Genomic DNA, 24,093 nt, shown 5'->3' with positions numbered 1-24,093 from the left:
GCTGTACAAAAAATATTCGCCGAATAATAATTAATTGAAAAATGAGCATCGAAATGCGTTAGTAGAAAGTTTGCAGCTGTATTATGTGAAAACTGGAAAGTGTACTCTGTAGCTTTTTCTTGTATTATTCTGCTGTCACTACAAAATGACTCGTCTTTAAATAATAATGGAGTTTAGATAATTTGTGTGATATTGGGTACACCACAATGAGGAAATCTCACGCTTCACGTACAAATTATGAACGTCCTAGGTATTTGTTTTATTTAGTTTGGTTTGTTTATTATTTATTTTTATTATGTAATACTTACCTGCATTAGTGATATATATTTTTGAGATAAACTCTAGGAAATGTTAATTTGTTTACTCACAAGGATCAGTGCTACGTGTGAAAGTGAGTTTTTGTTGCATAACAAACACTTGTCAGCTTTTGTAAAATTTATGTTACGTATTTAGATATTTTTTGAGTAGTGTGATGTAAATTCAAACTATAATTGTAATAACAGGTGCAACAAAATGTATTATGCTATACATTTTTGTTGGGAGACTAATATTATTTATCCCTTACTAATACAGGACATGCAATGAATAGGAATGTAAAAACCAGTGTTTATTACACAACACACAAGAACAAGATATTTTGATGTCAGTAAAAGTAAAAAAAGAGCATGTGTCTACATCACATAAAAGTAACATATATCCATGTCTGTGTGTACTGTGGCGATGCAAATAATTTTGTGTTTTTTTTTTAAATCACAAACTGTGATTTAAATGTTAAAAATCATAAAAAAATATATTTTAAATAATAATCATGATATTTATCCATCTTGATTCTATGCCTTAATAGGATGTTTTTTCACTGCAATCTCAGGCTTTCCAATCCTACATTTCATGTCAATGTAGGATCCACTTAATTTATTATCATTTATCATCTGATATCATCTTCTTCCCTGGAACTTTTCTCTGTTAACCATTCCTTCGAGTGCATCTTTCGACAGGTAGTGTCTTCTTGCCCAATTTATTTTCCTCTAACTTCCACCATTGTTCTCTTTCCAACACAGTTTTATTTCTTACTTTGTGTGTCTTCATCATTGTCACATTTCTAAACATTGTAGTTGCTTTTCCTCACTTCTCTGTAGCATTCAGGTTTCTGTGCACTTTACACAAAACACGTAAATAGTATCTTTCTTAGTTGTACGTCCCAAGGTCCACAAGGACCTTCCCGGTGGCACAGTGGTAACGTCGTCAACTTCTAATCAAGGGGTCCCAGGTTTGATACCTGGTGGAGGCACATAATTGTTCGGATTCCACTTTAAACTGTAGGTTCAGTCCCAATGAGCCTTTCTGTGCATAAAGTGGACTTCAAACAAAAACTCAATCCCAAGGTCAACGAAACATACTTCTTCTATTATTATTTTTTCACTGTGACTTACTGGCTGAGCTTGTGCCATTGCTTTCATCTCAGGTAACTGAAGTAGTCAACGTATTCAAATTTGGCCTTGAATTTTGTCGTTAGTTTTCCTTAGTTTCCTCCCAATAACCATTGCTTCTGTCTTGTTCACATTAAGTTTCATTCTGAACTGCTCACAGTGGGCATGTTAACTCTTCTAACACATTATAATCACCATCCTTTCATCTTCTGCTAACAAAGCCTTGTCCACAAACCTTATTTTTTTTCCTCCTGTTATTACAACTCTCTTATTCTGGAAATGGTTGTTTAGCGATTCTTCTAAGCAGATGTTGAATAATGTTAAGTGATAATCAGCATCCTTGTCGTACTCCTCTTCCTATGAAATTTCCATCTGTCATTTCTTCTCCTACTCTCACTTTGACTTATTGTTTCATGTACAGATTGCCTAAGAGTCTCCTCTCTTTCAATTCTGCACCAATCCTTTATATTACCTCTGTAAGTTTCATTCAGTTAGCAATACTTGTTTGAGTTTGTTTTGGAGTCCACTTTTTGCACAGAAAGACCAAATTATCATGGTATCTGCTTTTATAATTTCATTCTTCAATGGGAAATTTATTTTTAAACTATTAATATCATAATGCAGGGCAACCCTATAAAATTAGAATACCCTGCAACCCTAATGATGCCACATGTATTCTCACAGAGGACATTTTCTTTCACCAGTTGAGAACAAGTTTGGATGTATAAGGTTTTGAGGAGAAATGAGAGTGCAAAATTCCCTTGCTTCCCCTCACCTTTAAATCAGACATTGATATTTGCTTGTAGTTATTTTCAATTAGAAATATATGATTTTAGCAGAGTAATATCAAAGTTAATTCAAACTGCTGTGTAAAATTTCAAAATTAGCATGTATAGGGAAATATATATAGTTACAATACATGCAACCAATATTGATGCATTAAGTGATGATTGAAGCAGTAATGTCTAAATATCCATATGTCTTTTGCAGAAAGAGCCGTTATGACAGAGGATTGTACGAAGGCCATAAGTATGTGTTTGTGAAGAACTTGGATGGATCAGACAATGAAGAGGAGGATATTGAACTCTTATCAGTTAAACCTAAACCAAGAGAAAAGGAGAATTTCATCGAAAAAATGGTAGAGAAAGGAGACACACTACAGATGTTAGCCCTGAAGTTCAATTGTACTGTAAGTAAAAACATCGTACAGGCTTATGCATATTTTTGTAAAGATTCCTTCCAATCATTACGGGAAAAAAATCTGGGTACTATTATCGTATGAGGGAAACACCTACGAATCATATATTTCGGATTTCTTTACATTGCTAACGTGTTATTTTCGAATGCGGAACATTTCTTAAGGTGAAATAATGCATTTCTAACTAAGATTATGTCTATTTCTTCTATTTACGAGTACTTACTGTTACTTGCTGTTTCGACTCTGTAACACATTATGGCCGTGATAGCGTACTGGTTTAGGGGGCGTTCTGAGTGTGTTTTGTCGATTTATGCAGTGTTGCAACCTCGTTCACCGGAAAATATCTACTTTCGTTCCCAGATTTGAAATTATGCTAATACGTCGCAAACCATTGACGTTAGCCCCAAAAACCATTTTCCGTAAGGTTAGGTTAGGTTAAGTTAGGTTAGGCAAGCATAGTTAAAAAAAATTAAAAATACTCGACACGTCGTTCTAGTGAAAACACGGCAAGGCTGAAACACTGGCTATGGGGTTGCATCATCTTAACACACGGAACATTGCACTCTCATGCAGAAAGCAAATGGCAGGAGCAGAAACAGCGTGTCGGACAGAGATTTTAAATTTTAAGGAATCCTGTAAATTTTAAGGAATCCGTTTCCCTCATACGATAATGTTACCAAAATCTGATATAGCAACAATGTTGGTAATGAATTGGATATGTACCAAATATCCATAGACCTGATATAAAATAGTTCAATAAAAGAAAGTAAGTATTCAGTATTTTAGATTGCCATACTTGTCCATCTGGAAGCATGTCATTCTTCTCAGTGTCTTGACTTTGTTTACTATCTTTGGCCCGACTTCTAATTTCTGAATGCCAATCTCTTCATTATGCACCTGTTCTGTATCCTATGAATTAATGACATGGCTGAATGCATATCTACTCACTACAGATTTCTTACAGAGCAGTTCTTCAGTTCAATAGAAAGGATGTGATTGCCCATGACTAGGAGACAGGCCCAGTTCCTGTATTGTAGATGATGGGTCCTCGGCTGCAGTGATATATCCTCATCCCCCATTCCATCCCTCACAACCTCATCAACACCCTCTTAAATACGAACTTACCTCTCTCCTCTGCAGATGGAAAATTCTGGATAAATCACTGCTTGGCTGGCTTGGACAGTGGCTCTGTCCGAAAGGTACAAAGTACAGACTTGAAGTATGGCCTTGACGAAAGTGACGTCACCTAGTACAGTTCGAAAGCGCCAAGAACAGAAGTACGCAAGTGCACAGCTTGCAGTACAGATGGTTGCTGTCTAGGTCACGTAGTTTCCGCACTTGTTGTTCATTTGTTTACAATCACGGAGGTAGAAAGCCAGCAACACAGGCTAAATATACGTTATGGGTCAGCAAGTTGTTGGTCAAAGTTCTTCTAATGTGTGGACATGTATGTGTATGAACATTTGAAAATGTTATGTGATTTCTGTGGTGAAAAACAAGTGTTTAAAACGCTGGGAAAACAATGAGTACTCAGTACGATATACGGATCGTATTTCGCGCTGTAGTCGAAGTGCAATTCGAAAGACTTTCACTTCGAGTCCACGACTTGAAGACCGCACTCAAAGACCATACTTGGAGGATGCTCACTTCAAGTATGGTCTTGCACCTTTCGGACTTGGCCTCTGATGATGAATTGAGTTTCTACGTTTGTGCTACACAGTGAGCCTATTACAAATTAGACTAATACTATCATCTGCATAGGTGTGTTCATGTACATTTTACAAAATTAAATTCAGTTTCCTTGACATTTTCTGTGTAAAAATATTCCTCTACAGGTTTGGTTATGTTGCCTTAGTATTTTTGCAAAAAAGTCAGCTTTTTTTGATAGAAAGACAGCTTTTTTTAAAAAAAACAACAAAAAAAACAACAGAAATTTTGACTTTTTACCAATTACAGCTAACCTATTTCACTTGAAGTTACTGTTATGAGTTTCAGGTTTGTAGTGGCATATTTATTTTACAACTAGTTAAAAAAATGTACATCATGTAGCAGCCAAAAGACAGACACTGGCCAATCCCAATGGACACATATTTCATAGTGGTTGTTCAGATACAATTTTAACCCTAGTTAAGCAGGCCCACCACGTCTATTTTTTAATATTTTACAACTGTTTGAAAATAATAAATTACATTGTTTAATAGGATGTTCCCAATATTTCTTTATTACTTTTGTTCATAAAAACATAAATGTAATGTGATTAGGAGGCAAAATGCACTTGGTGGGCATATCAGGCACCATCTTTGAATGTGTCTCATTCGAGAAACTCATGCCAGTGACAGTGTATAATTGGTTGGTAATGATAGTAACTATTATATTTAATAAATAAATACACTTCTGCAAACTAAAAAGCATTAATAAAAAATATTATCGATTTTGTGAATTTTAGTGAATGATAAAATATAGCCTATGTGAGACATGCAATAATTGGTTATTATTTTTTATTATGACAGTAATTTTTTGTAATTATCATAATTAATAACTGCTTATGTAAACAGCAAAGGAAGCAGAGATTCAATAATAAAATGGTATCTGATAAAAAAAAGTGTGAGCCTGGCCCCTGGAATGTAAGTTAGGGTTAAAACTGAACGTGTAGTCCTGATGAGCACATCTGACCATGAAATGAACTTAAAACAGGCTTTTACATGTTTGTGTCTCAATTTAAATATAGATGTCATAAAATATGAAACAAATGTTAATATCAAAATATTCGATGTTTCGGGACAATTAAAAATCTTTACTGTTCACAACACATATGCAGCAGAAGTATACCTATATCGTGAATGTGTGTATATATCCTGTTTAACGGAGCTTTCAGACGGAAGCGACACATGGCTCTTGGAAACCAACCCTTAGAAGTAAATGCAATCTTTCGAACCAAAGCAACATAAGCTGCAAGTCTCGCTTGTCACTTGGTCTGTACAGTTTTCTCAGGGAACTTTCAGACCAAAGTGCGACAATGAGCTAAACATGTCACTTGCATACTGTTTTCTGAATGGTGTGCATCGTGCCGCTTCGGTCTGTTGTTCTTGCATGCATAGTGAATGCTTTGCTTTTTACTGAAGGAGACTGTGCCACTTGTCATCTGTGACTTCAGTCTGAAAGCTCCTTCAGTGGCACACATCGTGTCACCTCGGTCTTCTTTGTGCATGTGTGGTGAATGCTTGCTTATAAAAGACTGAAGGGGCCCATGTTGCTTGCCACTTCAATATTACACCCCCACTGTAATGTGTTGCTTCAGTATGAATGTTCTCTATACTCGACAAGATTGTTAGTTATTTCATCAGAATTAAGAAAACAAATTGCAAGTACTGTCGGAAAAAATGCTGGTATTTTGACAGAAGGTTCCTTTCATAACCATGAATGGGCCTCTGGAGTGGCATGAAGTAATGCTGTTGCCTTGTAATAAGAAGGGGTCTGAGATTCAATCCTCAGTGGAGGCAGAATGCTTCAGATCTCATTTCAAACTGTAGGTCCAGGCCAGATTTCTTAAATAGATTTTTTTCCCGGCCAGTCTTATTTGCTTCAGTTTTAGTGCCAGTGTTTTTCAAACACCAGTATGCGAAAGGTCCATTGCACCCAGGGTCTATACATAACTGAACTACGATTATACCATAGTTTATATATTAATATTAATTAGGGGTGCATATTAATTTCCATATAAACTTTAAAGATCAGAATTGTATTTATGAGTGAAATTGTTCGGATCAGGACATTGACTTGTAAGAAATAAATTTACTGGGCTGTGGTCTCACACAGGTTGAGAAACATGGCAACAAACAGCCAAAATACATCACTAGTTGCTCCGTGCCCAGGTTTAGCGGCCATTTAACCAAATTATACATGATGTACTGGAAAGCCAGAATACAAATATATTTTACTGAACACAAAATTTAATGTAAAGAGATTTGATACTAGATTTTCAAAAGGTAGAGCAGTATTTTCTTTTTTGCTTCATGTACATGTTCGTATAAAAAATTCAAACATTGAAAATCATATCATACTATTAGGTTCCATTGGAAACACATACAAAACTACTCTAGTTATGTAAATATGTTTATACTACAGTCTATATTTTAACAAGCCTACCGAAATATGAAAATAACACTCAGAAAGAACCGCCCATTCAACAAAACCAGCTTTCTTGAAAACACTGTTGATGTCTAGCTACAAATTTCATATTGTAAATTGTATTTTATATGTAGAAATGAGTGTCTTATTTTATGGTAGGGAGATAAACGAAAACCATGGAACAGGAAAAATACTGCCAACTCCTGTATTTTCATTGATTTGAGATACTTTTGTGAAATAAGCTGTGGAAAAAAATTCCGTTTTTTTTTCGACCACTTCGAACTCTAGTATTTTCTCACTTTCCTCTTCTCCTGTATGCATGTATATTTTTAAGCTGAATAATGCTTCCTCTTTTTTCGATGAGATTACCTTATTATTTTGCATGTAAGCATATGTATTTTTTTTATTTGCACACACCCTGTAGGCAGGCCTACATGTGAAGAAATTCAATCCTTAGTTCCATTCATTAAAAAACAAATTTACACCTAAATTTTAGCAGTAAAGAAGTCATTTTGATAAAAATTTACTCAAGTGTCGTGGAAAGTACACTTTACTTTACTAAAGTAAATTTTAGTTCAGGTCTCTAACTCTAAATAGTTTCTGGGGTATTAAGGTTTCCATGAACAGTTAAATGAGCAAAAAAAAAAAGCCATCCGCAATGCTGCAAAGATGGCCTTCCCAGGAGAACTGAGTTCAGAAATTTTTTATCACTTATTCAGATAACCTAAAACATGTAGAAACTTATGTACTAAGAATGAAAATTTTCTAAACCCAGCATGCAACCAGTTATTTTTATTTGGATGGTTTGATATGGAATGACCCATTAGGAAAATGCAACTGATATTCATATGATCAGCAAACTTTGCTGCATCACTTACTTTTTCAATTCCTCAGATGAGAATTTGATTTTTTTAACACTTTCCACCAACAGATTGCTGATTTGAAGAGGATAAACAACATTCACAGGGACAATGAAATACACGCACATCAAATAATAAAAATACCCATTCAAGAATATTCATTGCTCACGGAGGAAATACCCAGTGTTCATACAAGTAGGAGCAGCAGTGCTGACAGAAAGACAGGAACCGAATTCTGTGACGATTTGGTCGTTCTGGAGGTAAATGAGCATGCAGGGACAGTGAAGAGTTCACCTGTGAAACAGTACCTGAAAAGTAAGGACCAAGATATAGCTCGGATCTGTGAATCCACTGTGGTAAATAGAACGTTGCCAGAAGAAGCAGTAGATTCCGAAGATGAGTGCTTCCAAACAGTGCCAGAGATCCGGCAAAAGTCATGTGTCGGGCAGGGATGTAGCGGTGCCGATTGGGGAATTCAGTGGGGCCAGTTGTTGGTGTGTTCACTACTTCTAGGTTTTATAGGACCTATTGTTTATGTTTTATACTTAACTGAAGATGCGCAGCTTCATGTTAATAATGATGAGCTTAATGTAACGAACATTACTAGTACATAGTGTATTGCCTTAATATTTTTCCCTTGGTCTGTAAGAAGAAAGTTATCTTCAAAGACACTTAATATTCCTAGAGAAAGGACAATCTTATGTTAGACTTGATTTTTATTCACGTTTAACATGACATACTTCCTGAATGAGCTGGAAAAGGTGAAATGAATAATGTTTAGAGTAGAGATGAGTCAATACTCTTATTGATTTTCTCCAGTATCGACGCTTAAACAATCTTAAGTAGTTCAGAAAATTTATAGATTTTAAAAGGATTCCATCGAAACTTTACCATATCATGAAGTTTTCACTTATCCGCAAAAATGGAATTTTGGTCGTCACTGCCACGGAACTTGTTAAGTGTTGCTTGGTGAGCTTCTGTTGTTTTTAGTTGTGTGGTATGCGGTGGCAATGGCCACCTAAATAAATAGACCTTCTTTAAAACCAGTTTCATAAATGAGTGAGCACTCCACTACTGCATCTTTCTTTTCCTGAAACATGAATACAAGAATTTTACTGCAAACTATTCATAATTTCACATTAGAATATTAAAATAGAAACAATTTGATTACAAAGTTCATTTTTTCAAACAATATCAGTGCAAAACTATAATTACCAGGATATACAGGCTAAAATGTTTCACTGGATTCTGTGGACCCATGTGCTTAGGATATAGTAATAGTAAACATCAATCAAGTCTAACATAATAATTTTCTTTATGAAATGAATTTAAAACAATTGAGATGTGTATGTCCAAATACATAGGTGCTTTTTCTTATTTGCAAAATGCCAATCTGTACATATTATTTACTTGCCACTTTTACCAAGTGTGTGCTTTATTTACTATAGTTTATATTTTTGACATTGTTTTTGGTGGTAACTTAAGGACTATTCAGATGTAAAATGGAGGAACTGAGATTTATTGCCTTTTCTGAATTCAAAATGTTTTACTATTTTCTTTTAAAACATCTCATTTTCTAACACATAGCTTACGCATTCTTGTAAACAAGGATTGATGCCATGGCATAAATTTTCTGGTTGACCTAAGCATTTCACTAACAGAGAAAGTAGGGATTTATCCAGAATTTTCTGTCTGGAAGGAAGGAAGCTGTAAGTTCATATTTAGGAAGGGTGTAAGGGTAAATGTAGAGTAAAATGCCAAAATTTGGTCCTTTGTGAAAAATTTTAGGGGTGTGTGTCAATAAGCGAGTTGATTTTATGCACGGATTGGGACTGAGCCTAGTTTAAAATGGGATATGAAGCACTGCAATGTACCTCCACCGGGTATCTTTCTCCGGAGCCTCTCGATTACAAGGTGACAATGTTACCACTTCACCATCAGGGAGTCCCTAGATGTAGATAAATCAGTGAAGTAATATACCAGTTTCTTTCAACCGCAGAGCTGCAGCCCAGTACCGGGCCGTTTCATTTACAGCGACCCATGAGAAGTTCTGAAATCTGTCATTTTAGTTTGCACAGCAATTTTCATTGACAAATATATTTGTCAACAAGGCTAGACATAATTGATCTATTAATCTTTATGATTACACTATAGTTTATTTATTAATATTTAATTTGATATTTCTTTTTTAAAGAAGAATTTTCTGGACCATTATAAATGGACCTCTCGCAGAGGTTGAGAATCACTGTAATAGGCCTTTTCATTACATTATAATAGGTTTAGAAAATAGAAAGATAGTTAAAAAAACAACAACTGTGAGATCTAGACAAAACTGCCTATTCTTCTTATTAAGAGAATGGCAGTGGTCAACCAGAAAATTGAAATCACAGATTTATGTACATGCTGAAAACTTTAGTACTAACTTATAATCTTATTTATGATCAAAGATTTGAATTATTTGATTTTTGTGACTCAGTATGCTTATTTTTCAAGTATGAAGTATACACTACAGTTTTGGGGCCTTTGCATTTCATGAGCATTGAACACATGGTTTTGAACATTTGATAAGAAATGCATGCTTAGTTGAGAGTACAGTGTTTCATGTAGTCATAATAGTAAAATTATCTCAGTAGCTGAAACATTCTATATTGTATTGTTTACTGTACATTAGGGGCATACAATTATTATTTTCTTTTATATTTTAACATACAGAGTATACACAAGTGAATGGTGTGGTTATAAATGTCAGTAAAAATTTTATTTTTCAACTTATGTGGTTGCAGCAAACATTATTAGAGGCAGAAACTGTCCCAGTTTTTGATATGCGAGTTAAAATTACAATCCTTCAATGTGGGCTCCCCTGGTCACACAACACACATCAACGCGGTAATCAAACTCATTCCAGACACAGTGTAACATGTCCACTGTAATGTCCTGCACTGCATGAATTATGCGATCACAAAGTTCCTGAATGGAAGTTGGCATTGGTTGTGCATAAACCCCATCTTTAATAAACTTCCATCCAGCAACGTCGTGATCGGATAATGCATTCAGTGCAGGACATTACAGTGGACATGTTACACCGTGTCTGGAACGAATTTGATTACAACGTTGATGTGTGTCGTGTGACGAGGGGAGCCCACATTGAAGGATTGTAATTCTAACTCGCATATCAAAAACTGGGACAGTTTCTGCCTGTAACAGTGTTTGCTGCAACCACGCAAGTTGAAAAATATTATTTTTATTGTTGACATTTATAACCGTACCATTCATTTGTGTATACCCTGTATTTTTGAACTGATTTAATACAATATTAAAGTCATTTTAAAGTTTATGTTTTAGTACACTTTATGCTAGGATAGGCTACTACTGGATCTACAGTTTGCAGACAGTCTGAACCACTGTGCAGTGGATTTCCACCAGATCAAACCTGAGATGTCTTACTTACAAGGGAGAAATTTTCCCCACTCTACTATCATGGAGGCATGGCAATCATTTCACCATTAACTGAAATGATTCACTTCCATGCTTAAAGTACATCGTGGTCAGTGATTGCATTCACCTTAGAAATAAGACGTTACATATTTAGAAATCAGAGTTGGGGAGTAATTTATCGCAAGTAGTGCATTAACTTCTTTTATGTAGTTTTCCCACAATTATATTAGCAACTGTAATGGTAACACATTACTTTTTCAAAGTAATGGTTGTTACATTTCTTGCCTTAAATTCATAAATTTTAAAACTGTCCATTTATTTGCTACAACAAAGCCCAACTCCTTGTAAAACAGTGACTGGTTTCTCGCATGTATACACATCTGTGAGAGGGGTGATGAGTACATGGTACAAGTACAATTGAAATTTTCTCTCAATGTGTATTATATGACACAATAACATGTTACTTTGAAAGTAACTTGTTAGTTTTTGTGTGCAGCAAGAGACATTCCTTTTTTAGTAACTTTCCCAACTCAGAAATTATTTTGTACAAAAATAGAAATGAAGAATAATAACAATTTGTAGAAAAATCATGTCAGTATAGCTACTTGCAATTAATAAGCCAAATCACTCTATACTATTCTAGTACCAATTAATTGATCAGCTAGATAGTGCCTAGCTTACCCTTTATGTAAAACTGTGGTCAGCAGATCAGTTGTAGGTTGAATCCTCACTTTGGCAAAGAACCCCCCCCCCCCACAAAAAAAGTGTGGAAGTATGCTGTCTGATCAGGTCTGGATTTAAAATGTACCCCCCCCCCCAACACACAAACATGAATGCCTTCTGTAAGAGTGTTGTGCTAAATGTTTAGTTACAGAAGTGTATCCTCATAAGTATATTTATTCTAAATGCACTTTACACAGCAAAATATTTTGCATCATGTCAGAATTACTACACTTCTTTTTCAAATTATTTTTACACTGACTGTGCCTCCTAACCTCTTACCCACTTCACATAATACTTTATTTTAAAAAAAATATGCATTTCATACTTCTTGCCGATCACTGGCGTATGCAGGATTTTTTTTCGGGAGAGGTTGTAATTGTACATAGCTGCCTTTTATGGGGATGATACACACAATAAGATATTTTGTATATTTAGAACTTTCTACTCTCAAAAATAACAATCAGGAATGATTTTAATGGGGGTTTTTGCATTTACTCTTATTTTTCCCAGGTTCGTTACTGCTTTCTTTTGAAAATGTTGATTTTATCACTTGTGGCTCACAGGATAAGATATTTGGTAGCAAACAGCACAACTGTTATTTCTATTTATTTATTTATGTACATGACAATTTCAATTTCTACAGCTACATCTTGGGATAAGTCACACCCGATTTTAGAATATAAATTTATACTCTTACCCAAATTGTTGGTAAACAAATTGCCTGAGGTATAATGTGAATGGGACAATTTTGCCATCCCAAATTCATGGGCCCCTAGGCTTAAATCTGGCCGTCTCTGATAGTGTGTCAGAATAGGTAAAAGATAAAGAACCATTGTTATTGAAATTAATTAATCATTTTTCTATTGTGCACACATAGTCCTCCTGCTTGTATTAATTTGTTACATTATCTTGTGGTAACTAAATATATTATTTTAATGGTAACTAATTATAATCTTTTAATGCCTCTCTACTTGTTGTAGCTTAATATTTTATGAGCTTCCAATTTGTTGAAATAATTATCTGCCAGCCAGTGTTGTTAATAATTTATTAGAAAGTGTTAATTTTATGTGGTAAGGTTGTGCTTATAATAATATGAGATTAATTTTTAATAATTACATAAGGCTTGTTTTCAAGAAGTTTATGTGGTTCAACATTTTTAATGATGAAGAATTGAGATTTTTAGAATGATCTCATTTGATATTGTAAAATGCTTCCATGAAGCTTGTAATCTGATGTAAATTGTATTTTTTTTAACTTCCAATACAAACGACAGTAATAAAAGATATATTTTTCAAGATGTTTTGTTGTTGTGGTTTTAACATTTATTAGGATTACAATTGTTAAAGTATTTTCTGAAACAAAAGATCTTAAAAATAAGATTTGCAAATCTGGTAAAACTAGTTAAATTCTCGAGGTGATGCATAATTTCAGTTCTTCTGCTATCAACTCGGTTGTCAATTCTTAGCTAATGTTTACAACCAGACTTCACTTTTTCATCCATTGCTTATGCTGTGTGACTCTTGACCACAACAAAAACATGCTTACCATTATACAGCATGGGTCAAAAGTGTGGAACCACCCATATAAAAGTCAAATGGACTCACACACACACTAATCCAATGCCCCGCAATGTGATGGGGGGGGATCCATCTCTGCCATGCTACCAAGATGGATTAGAGTGTTCATTTTATTAAATGGAAAAGGGGCCATGTGACATGAAAATTGACTACATTTTGATGAGAAACATTAAGTTGTGTTCAGTTTTATCATAACTTTAATCATTCTCAAGTAATTGGTAATTTTAAATTATGGGCCAAAAGTGAGGAACCACCCCTAAAATGGCAAATGGATTAATACACACCAATCAAATGTTTCAAAACAAGACAAGGGTGAGGGATAAAAACAGTGTAGGCCATTCTACCAAGATGTCTGCCATTTTAGGGCTTCCGTTGCTCCAAAGGTATGCGCGGTCAACACCAGTCAAAGTGTTGTTTTGAGTGCACACAAGACTTACGGTTAGCTTTAACGTTTGGCACAGGACACATCAGTTTTCTAGGGTTAAACTGAACATCTTGGATATTATTTTTTTAAAAAACGGAGTTTTTCCTCTAATATCCATGGTAAAGAATATAACATGATTTGTATGGTAGTTATTCTATGTATTTTACAAGGGTCGTTCAAGGTTGACCAGGACTTTTATTTCTGCTGAAGAAACAGAAGAAACACCAAACTATGTCAGTTTTTCAAAGTATTCTCTGTGCGCGCCGAGGCACCGTTGCCATCGTTCTGGCAGCTCCCGAATTCCTTTGGCGTAGAAAGAACTTGGTTGTTGTCGTAGCCACTGGAGGACATCGCTAGCAATGCTTCGTCTGTCATGAATTTCTTCCCTCCCAGATGGTCTTTAACGGGTGCAAACAAATGATAATCACTGGGGGCTAAATCCAGACTGTAGGGGGGATGGGGCAGAACTTCCCAGCGCATGTCGGCCAGAGTTGTTGTTGTCACATTGGCCGTGTGAGGGCCGGCATTGTCATGGAGAAGAATGACATTTCCAGACAACATCCCAGGTCTTTTCTTGCGAATGGACTTTCGTACAGCACCACTCAACGATATCGAGTAATACTGGGCATTAATCATGCTCCCTTTGTCCAGAAAATCCACATGGATAACGCCCTTCATGTCCCAGAAGACACTTGCCATGATCTTTCCAGTGGACGGCTGCATTTTGCTTTTCTTGGGGGGCGGGGAACCTTTATGCCGCCACTCCATGCTGCGTCTTTTGGTCTCTAGGGTTGAATGGTGCAACCATGTTTCATCACACGTGATGATGGATTGCAACAATTCATCACCTTCTGCTCGAAACCGATTCAGAAGCTGTTCACAGACCGTCCTGCGTGTCCACTTCTGATCGAATGTCAGCTGGCGGGGAACCCACCTTGCACAGATTTTGCGGAAGCGTAAGTGGTCGTGAATGATTGTCTCAACACTCCCGACACTGATATACACCTCAGCAGCAATATCCCACACTGTTACTCGCCGGTTCTCAAGAATCATTTGCTCAACACGTGCGATATTCACTGGTGTAACTGCAGTCGGGCCAATGTGTCCATGCGCTTCATTTGTCATCAGCTCCCGTCCTTCGTGAAACTGCTCACACCATTCGTACACTCTTGTCCGCGACATCGTTTGTTCACCATACTGTGCTTGCAATCGTCTGAAAATCTCAGCTGGTTTCACTTTCTCCTTCATGAGAAATTTGATTACACACCACTGCTCCACAGCCACAGACACACTGCTTGCCGCCATGTTCGCTGCAACTGCTGCACATGCGCGAAATACGTCATGCCGGGCGCTAGTTACTCGCGAAGGAATACATTACGTCACCCGCACGTTTCATCATGATCCAGCTATTCATCGATTTTTTACGTACGAAAATCCCGGTCAACCTTGAACGACCCTTGTAGTTCGATCAAACCGTTTGGTTAGTTTTGATTGTGTAATGCAAACTCGGGGAAATAACGAAAAAATTTAACAGGTCGAACCAATGCAGGTTACTCCCCTGGAAGGCAAATAAACCATTACAACCAAGTGATCAATTGTAGGGTAGACAGCAGTCTTGGGAACGTTACTAGTTTAAATTAACAAACATACAGTTACTTTGCACTTAACTCTGGGTGTTAAGCCAGATACACATAAATTATCCTGGATGAGGTAAACAGAATGAAGATGGACTCATCAGTGTTACCTTATGGAATGTCGAAGATTTTTCACTACTGGCACCATTGAACCGATGCTGGACATAGTGTGGTAACCAATGGTTTGGCTATAGCAACATGGAGGTGAATATTGATTATTTGAAGTTCTCAACAAACCGTTTTTGTGGAAGCAGGCATGGTTTTATTATTATTTTCATACACAATCTGCTTCACTACATTTTCATACACAATCTGCTTCACTACCTGCAAGCTCCTTTTGGTGTTATACTGAGATGGACTCTTTATGCACACCTCTATTATATATAGTGGAACACAGATTTTACGATTTCCCACATTATACAATCAATCCTGATGGTACCGACATAGCAAAATGTTATAAAATTTCCCCACATTTTGTTTTCAGCAGCTTGGTCCCCTGAAAAATGTTTATTTCTACTCGTGGCCCTCCCACTTTTGAAAACTGAATTAAAGTGGTTATATGCTGTTGGTTGTACAGTCACGGACACTGCCAGCTTGTAACGATTCCATTGTAAGTCAACGTATTCATTACAAGCCGGCAGTGTCCGTGACTCTACATGCTCTGCTATGCCACACTTGGCATTCTATGACGACTGCAACTTGCCATGGTACCTGTTGTGATGTATTCAGAGGTGTAGGTCCAACATGCTTCCACTTTGGCTTCCTCCCAGGTCCCATTTACTGTTTTTCTATGCATTAGACTACCCCACCTCAACGTGTACATTCCATCGTAATTCAAGATTTAACCCTGGGATATCTGCACTAACACCAAGCATGTTTTCAGCAGGAAATGTAAAATTGTGTAGTTTTTTAAATCCAAATTAATATCTCTTGAAAGTATGATGAATGCTACATTACCATGGTCCAAAATTCCCAAAAGATGAGAATTTAGCCACTCCCTAGATATGGACCTAAAAATGCACGACATGCCCCATGAATCCCCCATAATAACACCACCTAAAATGTAGGCACCCCACTGAACATGTTTTTTAATACTTGAACTCAAAGGTATGCAGAAGGTCATGAGAAACAAAGAGTCCGAATGCATGGTTAATTTTCATCACCAATGATAACTTTGGGCATGCATCGCCAAGCTCCTCAACCAGTTGAAGTTCTTAGAGCTTGAAGAAACGCCAAAACTAAATGTTAAAGGCTCTAAGCCTGGCTCCTTCTAACCATACAATTCCACTTAGGTCTAATGATGCATAGGTGGTTAGCTGGATGTGCCCCACACCAGACCCATCCAATTGCATCTGCTTCTGCGGAATGAAGTCACTGCCATGAGATTGTGAAACATGTCTGTCAGGTTGTCAGCTACCTAGCAATCTTCATGAACAATGAACAACAGCTCTGTTGATCGCAGTTGCATTGATGGCTGTGGCTGGAGCACCTTCCCCTGTAAGCCAGATGCAACAATTGGTAAGCTTACTTGGCAGATTTCTTCAGATGGACACAAAATTTCAAGGCTTCATACTACAACTCCCACATTGACTTCATCTTCATTAGGGATGGGATAGATTAATTGCTACCCTATGGATGATATTCAATGTGACATCAGCGGCGCAGAGCATGATGGAAAATCTGGCCAAATCCGCACGTGGTCTGGCTCAGTCCAGCAAACTACAGCAAATGTGAAGCGAAGCATATGCTGCGGGCATGAAAATGACCCAATGTTGAACATTTTTAATTGCATTATTGTAGTTTTTCAAATGTAGTTTTCTTTTGGTGAATTAATACGTTGTGTGCAGGTGTGCCTGTGTATGCCATTGTTTATGTATGAATTGTGAGAGAAACATACATTCAAACAGTTTCATCGGTGGTTAAGATGGCGTGATTTTTCCAATCCCGGGTGAAATATGAATTGTATTTTAAGACAAATACTGTGTTTATGGCTAACGTTATATGACTTTTATGCTACTTTTACATCTGCATGCTTTGCAACACGCATAGTTGCTGTACGATCTCTAATAACGTTAACAAAAAAAAATGCTGCTTATCAATCAGCAGATGCGTTCGCAGTATGCGTATATTTGTAAGTATATACTTTTAAGCATATCTTCTATGGCTGTCTGAATATACTTACAAAAAGTGATAATGATATGATATGATACGTTACAGCCTTAAAAAATATAATACACAATTTAGTACTTCGGAACATTTCTATCAATTATTATTTTCACGAGACAAAGTTTGACTAATTCACTTTTTTTTTTTTTTTTTCAATTCTCTCCACTAGGGATGGCCAAACGGATCCGGATCCGAAAAATCCGGATCCGTTTGGATCCGGATCCGGATCTGCTTGGATCCGGATCTACTTGGATCCAGATCCGTAAATTCCGGATCCGGATCCGAGAAATCCGGATCCGGATCCGAAAATCCCGGATCCGGATCCGAAAGTTCCGGATCTGGATCCGGATCCGAGAGCTCCGGATCCGCGGATCCGGGTCTGAAAGTTTCGGATCTGGATCCGGATCCGAGAGTTCCGGATCCGGATCCGGGTCTGAAAGTTTTGGATCTGGATCCGGATCCGAAAATCCGGATCCGGATCCAAGAGTTTCGTATCTCAATCCCATTATAATATTACCACACCTTAGTCCTACAAGAATTTTTTTCAAGTGTTGTTCCTAAAATACTTTGCTACGCATCGGCTAACACACTCGTGCACAAATGTCCGAAGTGATTTTGTAAATGCCATTGAAACGAATATGTATTCATTCGAATGTATTGGAAATGAAAACACACATAAATGTGAGACATTCCATTCCAGGATGAAACCTTTAACACATATAACAAGATAGAAATGTTATAGAAAAATTATACAATTGTTCTAGTTACAGTTTTACAAATTAAAATAAAACATTATAATATATGTAGTGTTAAATAATTACAAAGTGTAAGACTAACAAGGGAGGTTATCTAAAGGTCCCCCTCCGATTTCCATGAAACTTGGCAGTATAGTGGGGTCCAAAGGAAGAATTACGTGTTTTTTTGTTTCAGCTAAAAAACGGTTTTAGGGGGCAAAACCCCCTCAAATGTCAAGATGAGGACAAATTGAAGTGAGGATCTGACCCCTGTGTCTTTCCGATTTCCATGAAACTTGGCAGGTGTATAGTGGGGCCCAATGGAAGAAATACGTGTTTTTTTGTTTCAGATAAAAAAACGGTTTTAGGGGGCAAAACCCCCTCAAATGTCAAGATGAGGAAAAATTGAAGTGAGGATCTGACCCTGTGTCCCCCTCCGATTTCCATGATACTTGGTAGGTGTGTGTATAAACGGGCCCAAATGAAGAAATACGTGTTTTTTTTGTTTCGGCTAAAAAACGATTTTAGGGGGCAACCCCCCTCAAATGTCAATATGAGGACAAATTTAAGTGGGCATTTGATTTGTGTGTCCCCCTCCGATTTCCATGAAACTTGGCAGGTGTATAGTGGGGCCCAAAGGAAGAAATACATGTTTTTTTTTTTGTTTCAGCTAAAAAACGGTTTTACAGGGCGAAACCCACTGAATTGTCAAGATGAGGACAAATTGAAGTGGGGATCTGACCCCTGTGTCCCCCTCAGATTTCCATGAAACTTGGCAGAAGAAATACGTGTTTTTTTGTTTCGGAAAAAAATTTGTTCTAGAGGGCAACCTCCTCTCAAATGTCAAGATGAGGACAAATTGAAGTGGGGATCTGACCCCTGAGTTCCCCTCCGATTTCCATGAAACGTGGCAGGTGTATAGAGGGGCCCGAAGGAAGAATTACGTGTTTTTTTGTTTGAGCTAAAAACTGTTTCAGGGGGCAAAATCCCCTCAAATGTCAAGATGAGGACAAATTGAAGTAAGGATCTGACCCCTGTGTTCCCCTCCGATTTTCATGAAACTTCGCAGGTGTATAGAGGGGCTCAAAGGAAGAAATACGTGTTTTTTTGTTTCGGCTAAAATACTGTTTTAGGGGGCAAAACCCGCCTCAAATGTCAAGATTAGGACAAATTGCCGTGGGAATCATCTGACCCCTGTGTCCCCCTCCGATTCCCATGAAATTTGACAGGTGTATAGAGAGGCCGTATGCCCCCTGTTTCTTCCTATGCCATATTTACGTGGTTTCGGGGACTTCAATTTCTCCTCATCTTGACATTTGAGGGGGGGGCTCTATACACCTGCCAAGTTTCATGGAAATCGGAGGGGGAGACTTAGACCTCCCTAGTAAGTAAGTGTATTAATTAATTACAAACCGCGCACGCGAGCACACACACTATATATATATATATGTGTGTGTGTATGTATATTATATATATATATGTATATTAGCAGGTAACAATATGTTATAAGCACATTCTTACTTTCCAAAGAAGCGCATGTGGGATGGCAAAACGGATCCGGATCCGAAAATTCCGGATCCGGATCCAAAAGTACCGGATCCGAAAGTTTTGGATCCGGATCCGGATCCGAAAGTTCTGAATCCGGATCTGAAAATTCCGGATCCGGATCCGAAAAATTTTAGGATCCGGAACCAACCGGATCCGCCAGGATCCGGATCTGGCCACCCCTACTCTCCACCAGGAATCAAATTTTGGATCCTTCGATTAGAAAGGGATAGCATTAGTCACTCCACTATTGGATAGGACCGATTGATTCCATGAGGAACAGGCTCAATAATCCTGTACTTTTTTGTATGTTATGTAGATTTATACAACATTGTTTTGTGGCAAATAGCATCTTTTTACACACTCTGGTCATTGTTACGAGTCTTAGGAAAATATGAAAGACTACATCTGGCATATAATCGTTATATTTGTACCTTGAATCACTGCCAAAAAAGTTGTGATCACAATACTTATCAAACGGGTTTCCAACACACTCCGAAACATTTGCCGGAATCATGGCAGAGGGCGTGCTTTCGCGCAATGAATTGTGGGGGAAGTTGTTTGCTGAATATCATCCATTGGTATTGGCCGATATAGGCATATTGGTAACATTACAGATAATTTTACCAATCCGATATATATTACATCTAGTGTAATATTGTGTCATTTTGTTATCTTTTTTATAGATACAGTGAAATCTCAGTTATACATTTTATGGGGGACAGAAGGGTAAAAACTTATAACTGACAAAAATGTATTATAGAAATATAATTAAAATGGTAAAATTAAGTACACAAAGAAAGAAAAGGAGTACTACATATACACCAAAGTTTGCTGTATTGCACTAATCTGTTCTAAATCGTTATTGTAAATTCACGAGAAATATACATTGAAGGTGCCAGAGGGTGAAAGGTGTACAAGCAAGGTTTACCTGCTTAATCCATGCAAAAAAAACATGCTGAACATTAGGACGTTTATCTCGATCTTATGTTTACTGTAACTCTCGTTTTCCACTTTATACGTTTTTCAAACCCCACCAATGACAAAATTTGCCAGAAGCCTGTCCCCTATGCCAGTTGACCTCTCCCTCCCATCTTCCTTGCTTTTGAAGCAGCCTATTCATTCGCCAAGTGACCTTGAACTCCTGCCTTACGATCGGGGAACAAGGGAACTATTGCCAAAAGGATAGTCATTAAATGCTGCTTTCTCTAGCATTTTAACACATTCTAAAAGCATGACTCTGGTGTCTTTGTTGTGCCTCCCCCACAAAAACTTATGTGGACAATTGGGAATAGTGATTGAGCCATGTTCTCATTTCTTTATCTAGGTATTCATTCCTAGAAGGGTGGAAGAAAAGAGGGGTGAGGGAGGGAACTTGCTTGGAAAACTCCTTTCGTGTTTGCCAGGAGAAAAGTAAGAAAAATTTGCCAGGGGTTTCAGTATACTTTTTTTTTTTTAGTTGTCAGCCCTAATTTTGCCATCTTTTCCTGCCTAAAACGTTAATTTCTTTAGTAATACTGGGCCAAGGGGGAGGGGGGGTTTGATCCCACCAACCTCCCCTTAGGCACACCACTGTGCAGGGTTATTGACGAAGGAGGGAGCTTTTTAATGCAGCTATCTGCATACAATATATTGCTAGTGTGTCACATAGAATACAATAATCCTTCCCCCTTTCATTCTGTGACTTTGTTCAGGAATAAGCAAGCTGCTGACTAAAAAAAAAACATGAACCCTAGCTTTTCTTGTTTTCAAGTGCTTTCCTTATCTTTAAAATACACAGAACATTCTATTCCACCACCTGTGCGTTGGTGCCAGTCTGTCTGGAGGCTGCTACTGGCACCAGTGTTATGTCTAGCTCTTCCAAAGCAGTCCCTTGCCTCTATCCCTTGACAGCCTTCTGATAAACAAAACCCTAACTCTTATCTTGCGGATAACACAAATGTTAATTCTTTTGAACACTAGTTAGTGGAGTGCCCAGGATTTTCCAAGGGGGGGGGGAGGTGTTAAACTTATACATTTCTTTTTTGCCTCCCCAATAGCGTCGTGGTAATGATGTAGTTTTGTAATCAAGGGGTTCCAGGTTAGATACCCGGTGGAGGCACATAGTGGTTTGGATCCCACTTTAAACTGTAGGTCCAGTACCTTTAGCGGCCAGAGCCTCACGTGCCTGTATTCCCGTTGAAGTCTGCACCTTTGCAAGCGTGCGCTTTTTCAAACGTGCTACTAGTACAAAAAAGTGGCAGCTTAAGAACTAATTGTTGTAGAGAAGGAAATTAGTTGGTTTTTTCTTCTTCCTAAATATGTGGCTTATAGCGGAGGTAAAATTTATACATTCTGCCTCCAAATAATTTGAGTTCACCAAATTTCGAGGGAAGCACGACAAAGGACCACTCTATGAGGATAAGTAATGCTCGTGCCGAAACTTTGAAAAAGATATAATAAAACTAAAACCATGGCATTCGCAAATTTTGCATAATTAAGAAATTTCGCTTCTAGCATCGGCCCTATGGTCCCTGGATGGACCAAATTTTGAGGCAAGCACAACAAAAGACCACTCTATGAGGATATGTAATGCTCGGGTTGCAACTTTGAAAATAAATAATAATACAACGGAAATTTCGCTTCTAGCGTCGCTCCTAGGAATGCTGGATGGACCAAATTTTGAGGGGAAAAAAAAAACAAAAAAAAAACAGCATATGTAATGCTAGTGTCGCAACTTTGGGGGAAAAAAAACCAACTGAAATTACTGTGTTCGGAAATATTGTGTAATTACGGAATTTCGCTTCTACCCTTGACCCTATGAACACTGACAGGACCAAATTTTGATGGAAGCACAATCAAAAGACCACTCTACAAGCATATGTAATGCTAGTGTCGCAACTTTGGGGGGGAAAAAAAAACAAAAAAAAAACTGAAATTACGGTGTTTGGAAATTGAGTAATTATGGAATTTTGCTTCTAGCGCCGGTGCTATGAATGCTGGATGGACCAAATTTTGAGGAAAGGACAATAAAAGACCATTCTATGAGCATATGTAATGCTCCCGCTTCAACTTTAATAAAAAAGATGGAAATTACAGCCTTCAGAAATTTTGCGTAAAAAGTCAGTGTTCAATAATTTGTTTATCTGCGATTTAGTTTTGCAGAATACTAGCAACATCCCTGTCTTCAACAACCATATTATCTTTAAATATGACAGTAATAAGACCCAACAGAACTCAGCTTTCTTCACTTCTTTGTAATGTTTACGACAGGCTGGGAAGTGTGGCGCCAATGACTTGTCCAACAGCTTGAAATATATCAATCTCCCATCTGCTTCAGGCAGATACGACTTGCCGAAGGCAATGCAAAGAACAAAAGTAGGATTGATGAACAGATTCTCTCAGGCTATCGTCGACCAGGTGAGTTGTGGAAATGATTCCAAGCTTTCGAGAGCTAACATCACTTCTCATGTTCAGAAGAAGTGATGTTAGCTCTCGAAAGATTGGAATCATTTCCACAACTCACCTGGTCTTTCGAGAGCTAACATCACTTCTTCTGAACATGAGAAGTGATGTTAGCTCTCGAAAGCTTGGAATCATTTCCACAACTCACCTTGTCGATAGCCCGAGAGAATCTGTTCATCATTCTTTGCCAGGAAAACTTCAAGTCTTACTAAAAGCTGGATTATTTAGCACAGGCCAATCTTGTTCTCTCTGATGCATGCGACAAAAATAGAATACAAAGTTGAGAGTCTGGTCCCATGGTTGCAGCTGATAAGAAAACCTGCATGGGAACGGGAGGCAAATGTTATCATCACAGAAATCTTTAACTCCAAGAGCAGCATTCTTTTGAGCCAGTTAAAAACGTATAACTGAAGTGTTTTCCTTGTTGGGATTGAACTCGTCGAACACAAAACTGAAATATAATAGAACGCAGCCTTATGGGAATTGGCAGGGACCACCAGAAAAAAACGTACTTTCGCGAAACTTATAATTGCATTTTCACTGTATAAACATATGAATGGCTTATTGCAGAAAGGGACCCGAGTCACATTTTTGAGGTATCGGAGTTAATTTTTTCATCTCCACTGTGTCTAGCAGCATACTGCAGGGGGGTGCATTGAGGGTTGCAAAATTAACTATTCATTATGTTGAATATTTGAGCCAACAACGGCACATTTCTTTCTTACACTATTAATATTATACGATTTTTCATTGTTTTTCTCAGAATTGTGCAAAAGTGACTCAGGTCCCTTTCTGCAA

General features: G+C 37.5%; 1 protein-coding gene across 1 annotated transcript; it reads left to right on the top strand.

Moving 5' to 3' along the window:
* LOC146002392 (lysM and putative peptidoglycan-binding domain-containing protein 3) lies at positions 1 to 10,386 on the top strand. Its single transcript, XM_083140148.1, has 3 exons — positions 1 to 250; positions 2,418 to 2,616; positions 7,685 to 10,386. The coding sequence occupies exons 1-3, from the start codon at positions 207 to 209 to the stop codon at positions 8,225 to 8,227; spliced, it is 786 nt and encodes a 261-aa protein (XP_082996274.1). The 5' UTR covers positions 1 to 206; the 3' UTR covers positions 8,228 to 10,386.
* Positions 10,387 to 24,093: the final 13,707 nt, after the last annotated feature.

This window comes from Lepisma saccharinum, chromosome 1 (assembly GCF_977018435.1).
Source record: "Lepisma saccharinum chromosome 1, izLepSacc3.1, whole genome shotgun sequence".
NCBI classification, from domain to species: domain Eukaryota; kingdom Metazoa; phylum Arthropoda; class Insecta; order Zygentoma; family Lepismatidae; genus Lepisma; species Lepisma saccharinum.
This window is presented reverse-complemented; position numbering and strand designations above follow the sequence as displayed.

Bases quoted from the DNA above. Each gene is read 5' to 3' on its own strand.
- LOC146002392 (XM_083140148.1), top strand. From the start codon at position 207: ATGAGGAAATCTCACGCTTCACGTACAAATTATGAACGTCCTAG. The intron at 251-2,417 runs GTATTTGTTTTA...TGTCTTTTGCAG, and splicing joins ACAAATTATGAACGTCCTAG to AAAGAGCCGTTATGACAGAG. The intron at 2,617-7,684 runs GTAAGTAAAAAC...TTCCACCAACAG, and splicing joins CCCTGAAGTTCAATTGTACT to ATTGCTGATTTGAAGAGGAT.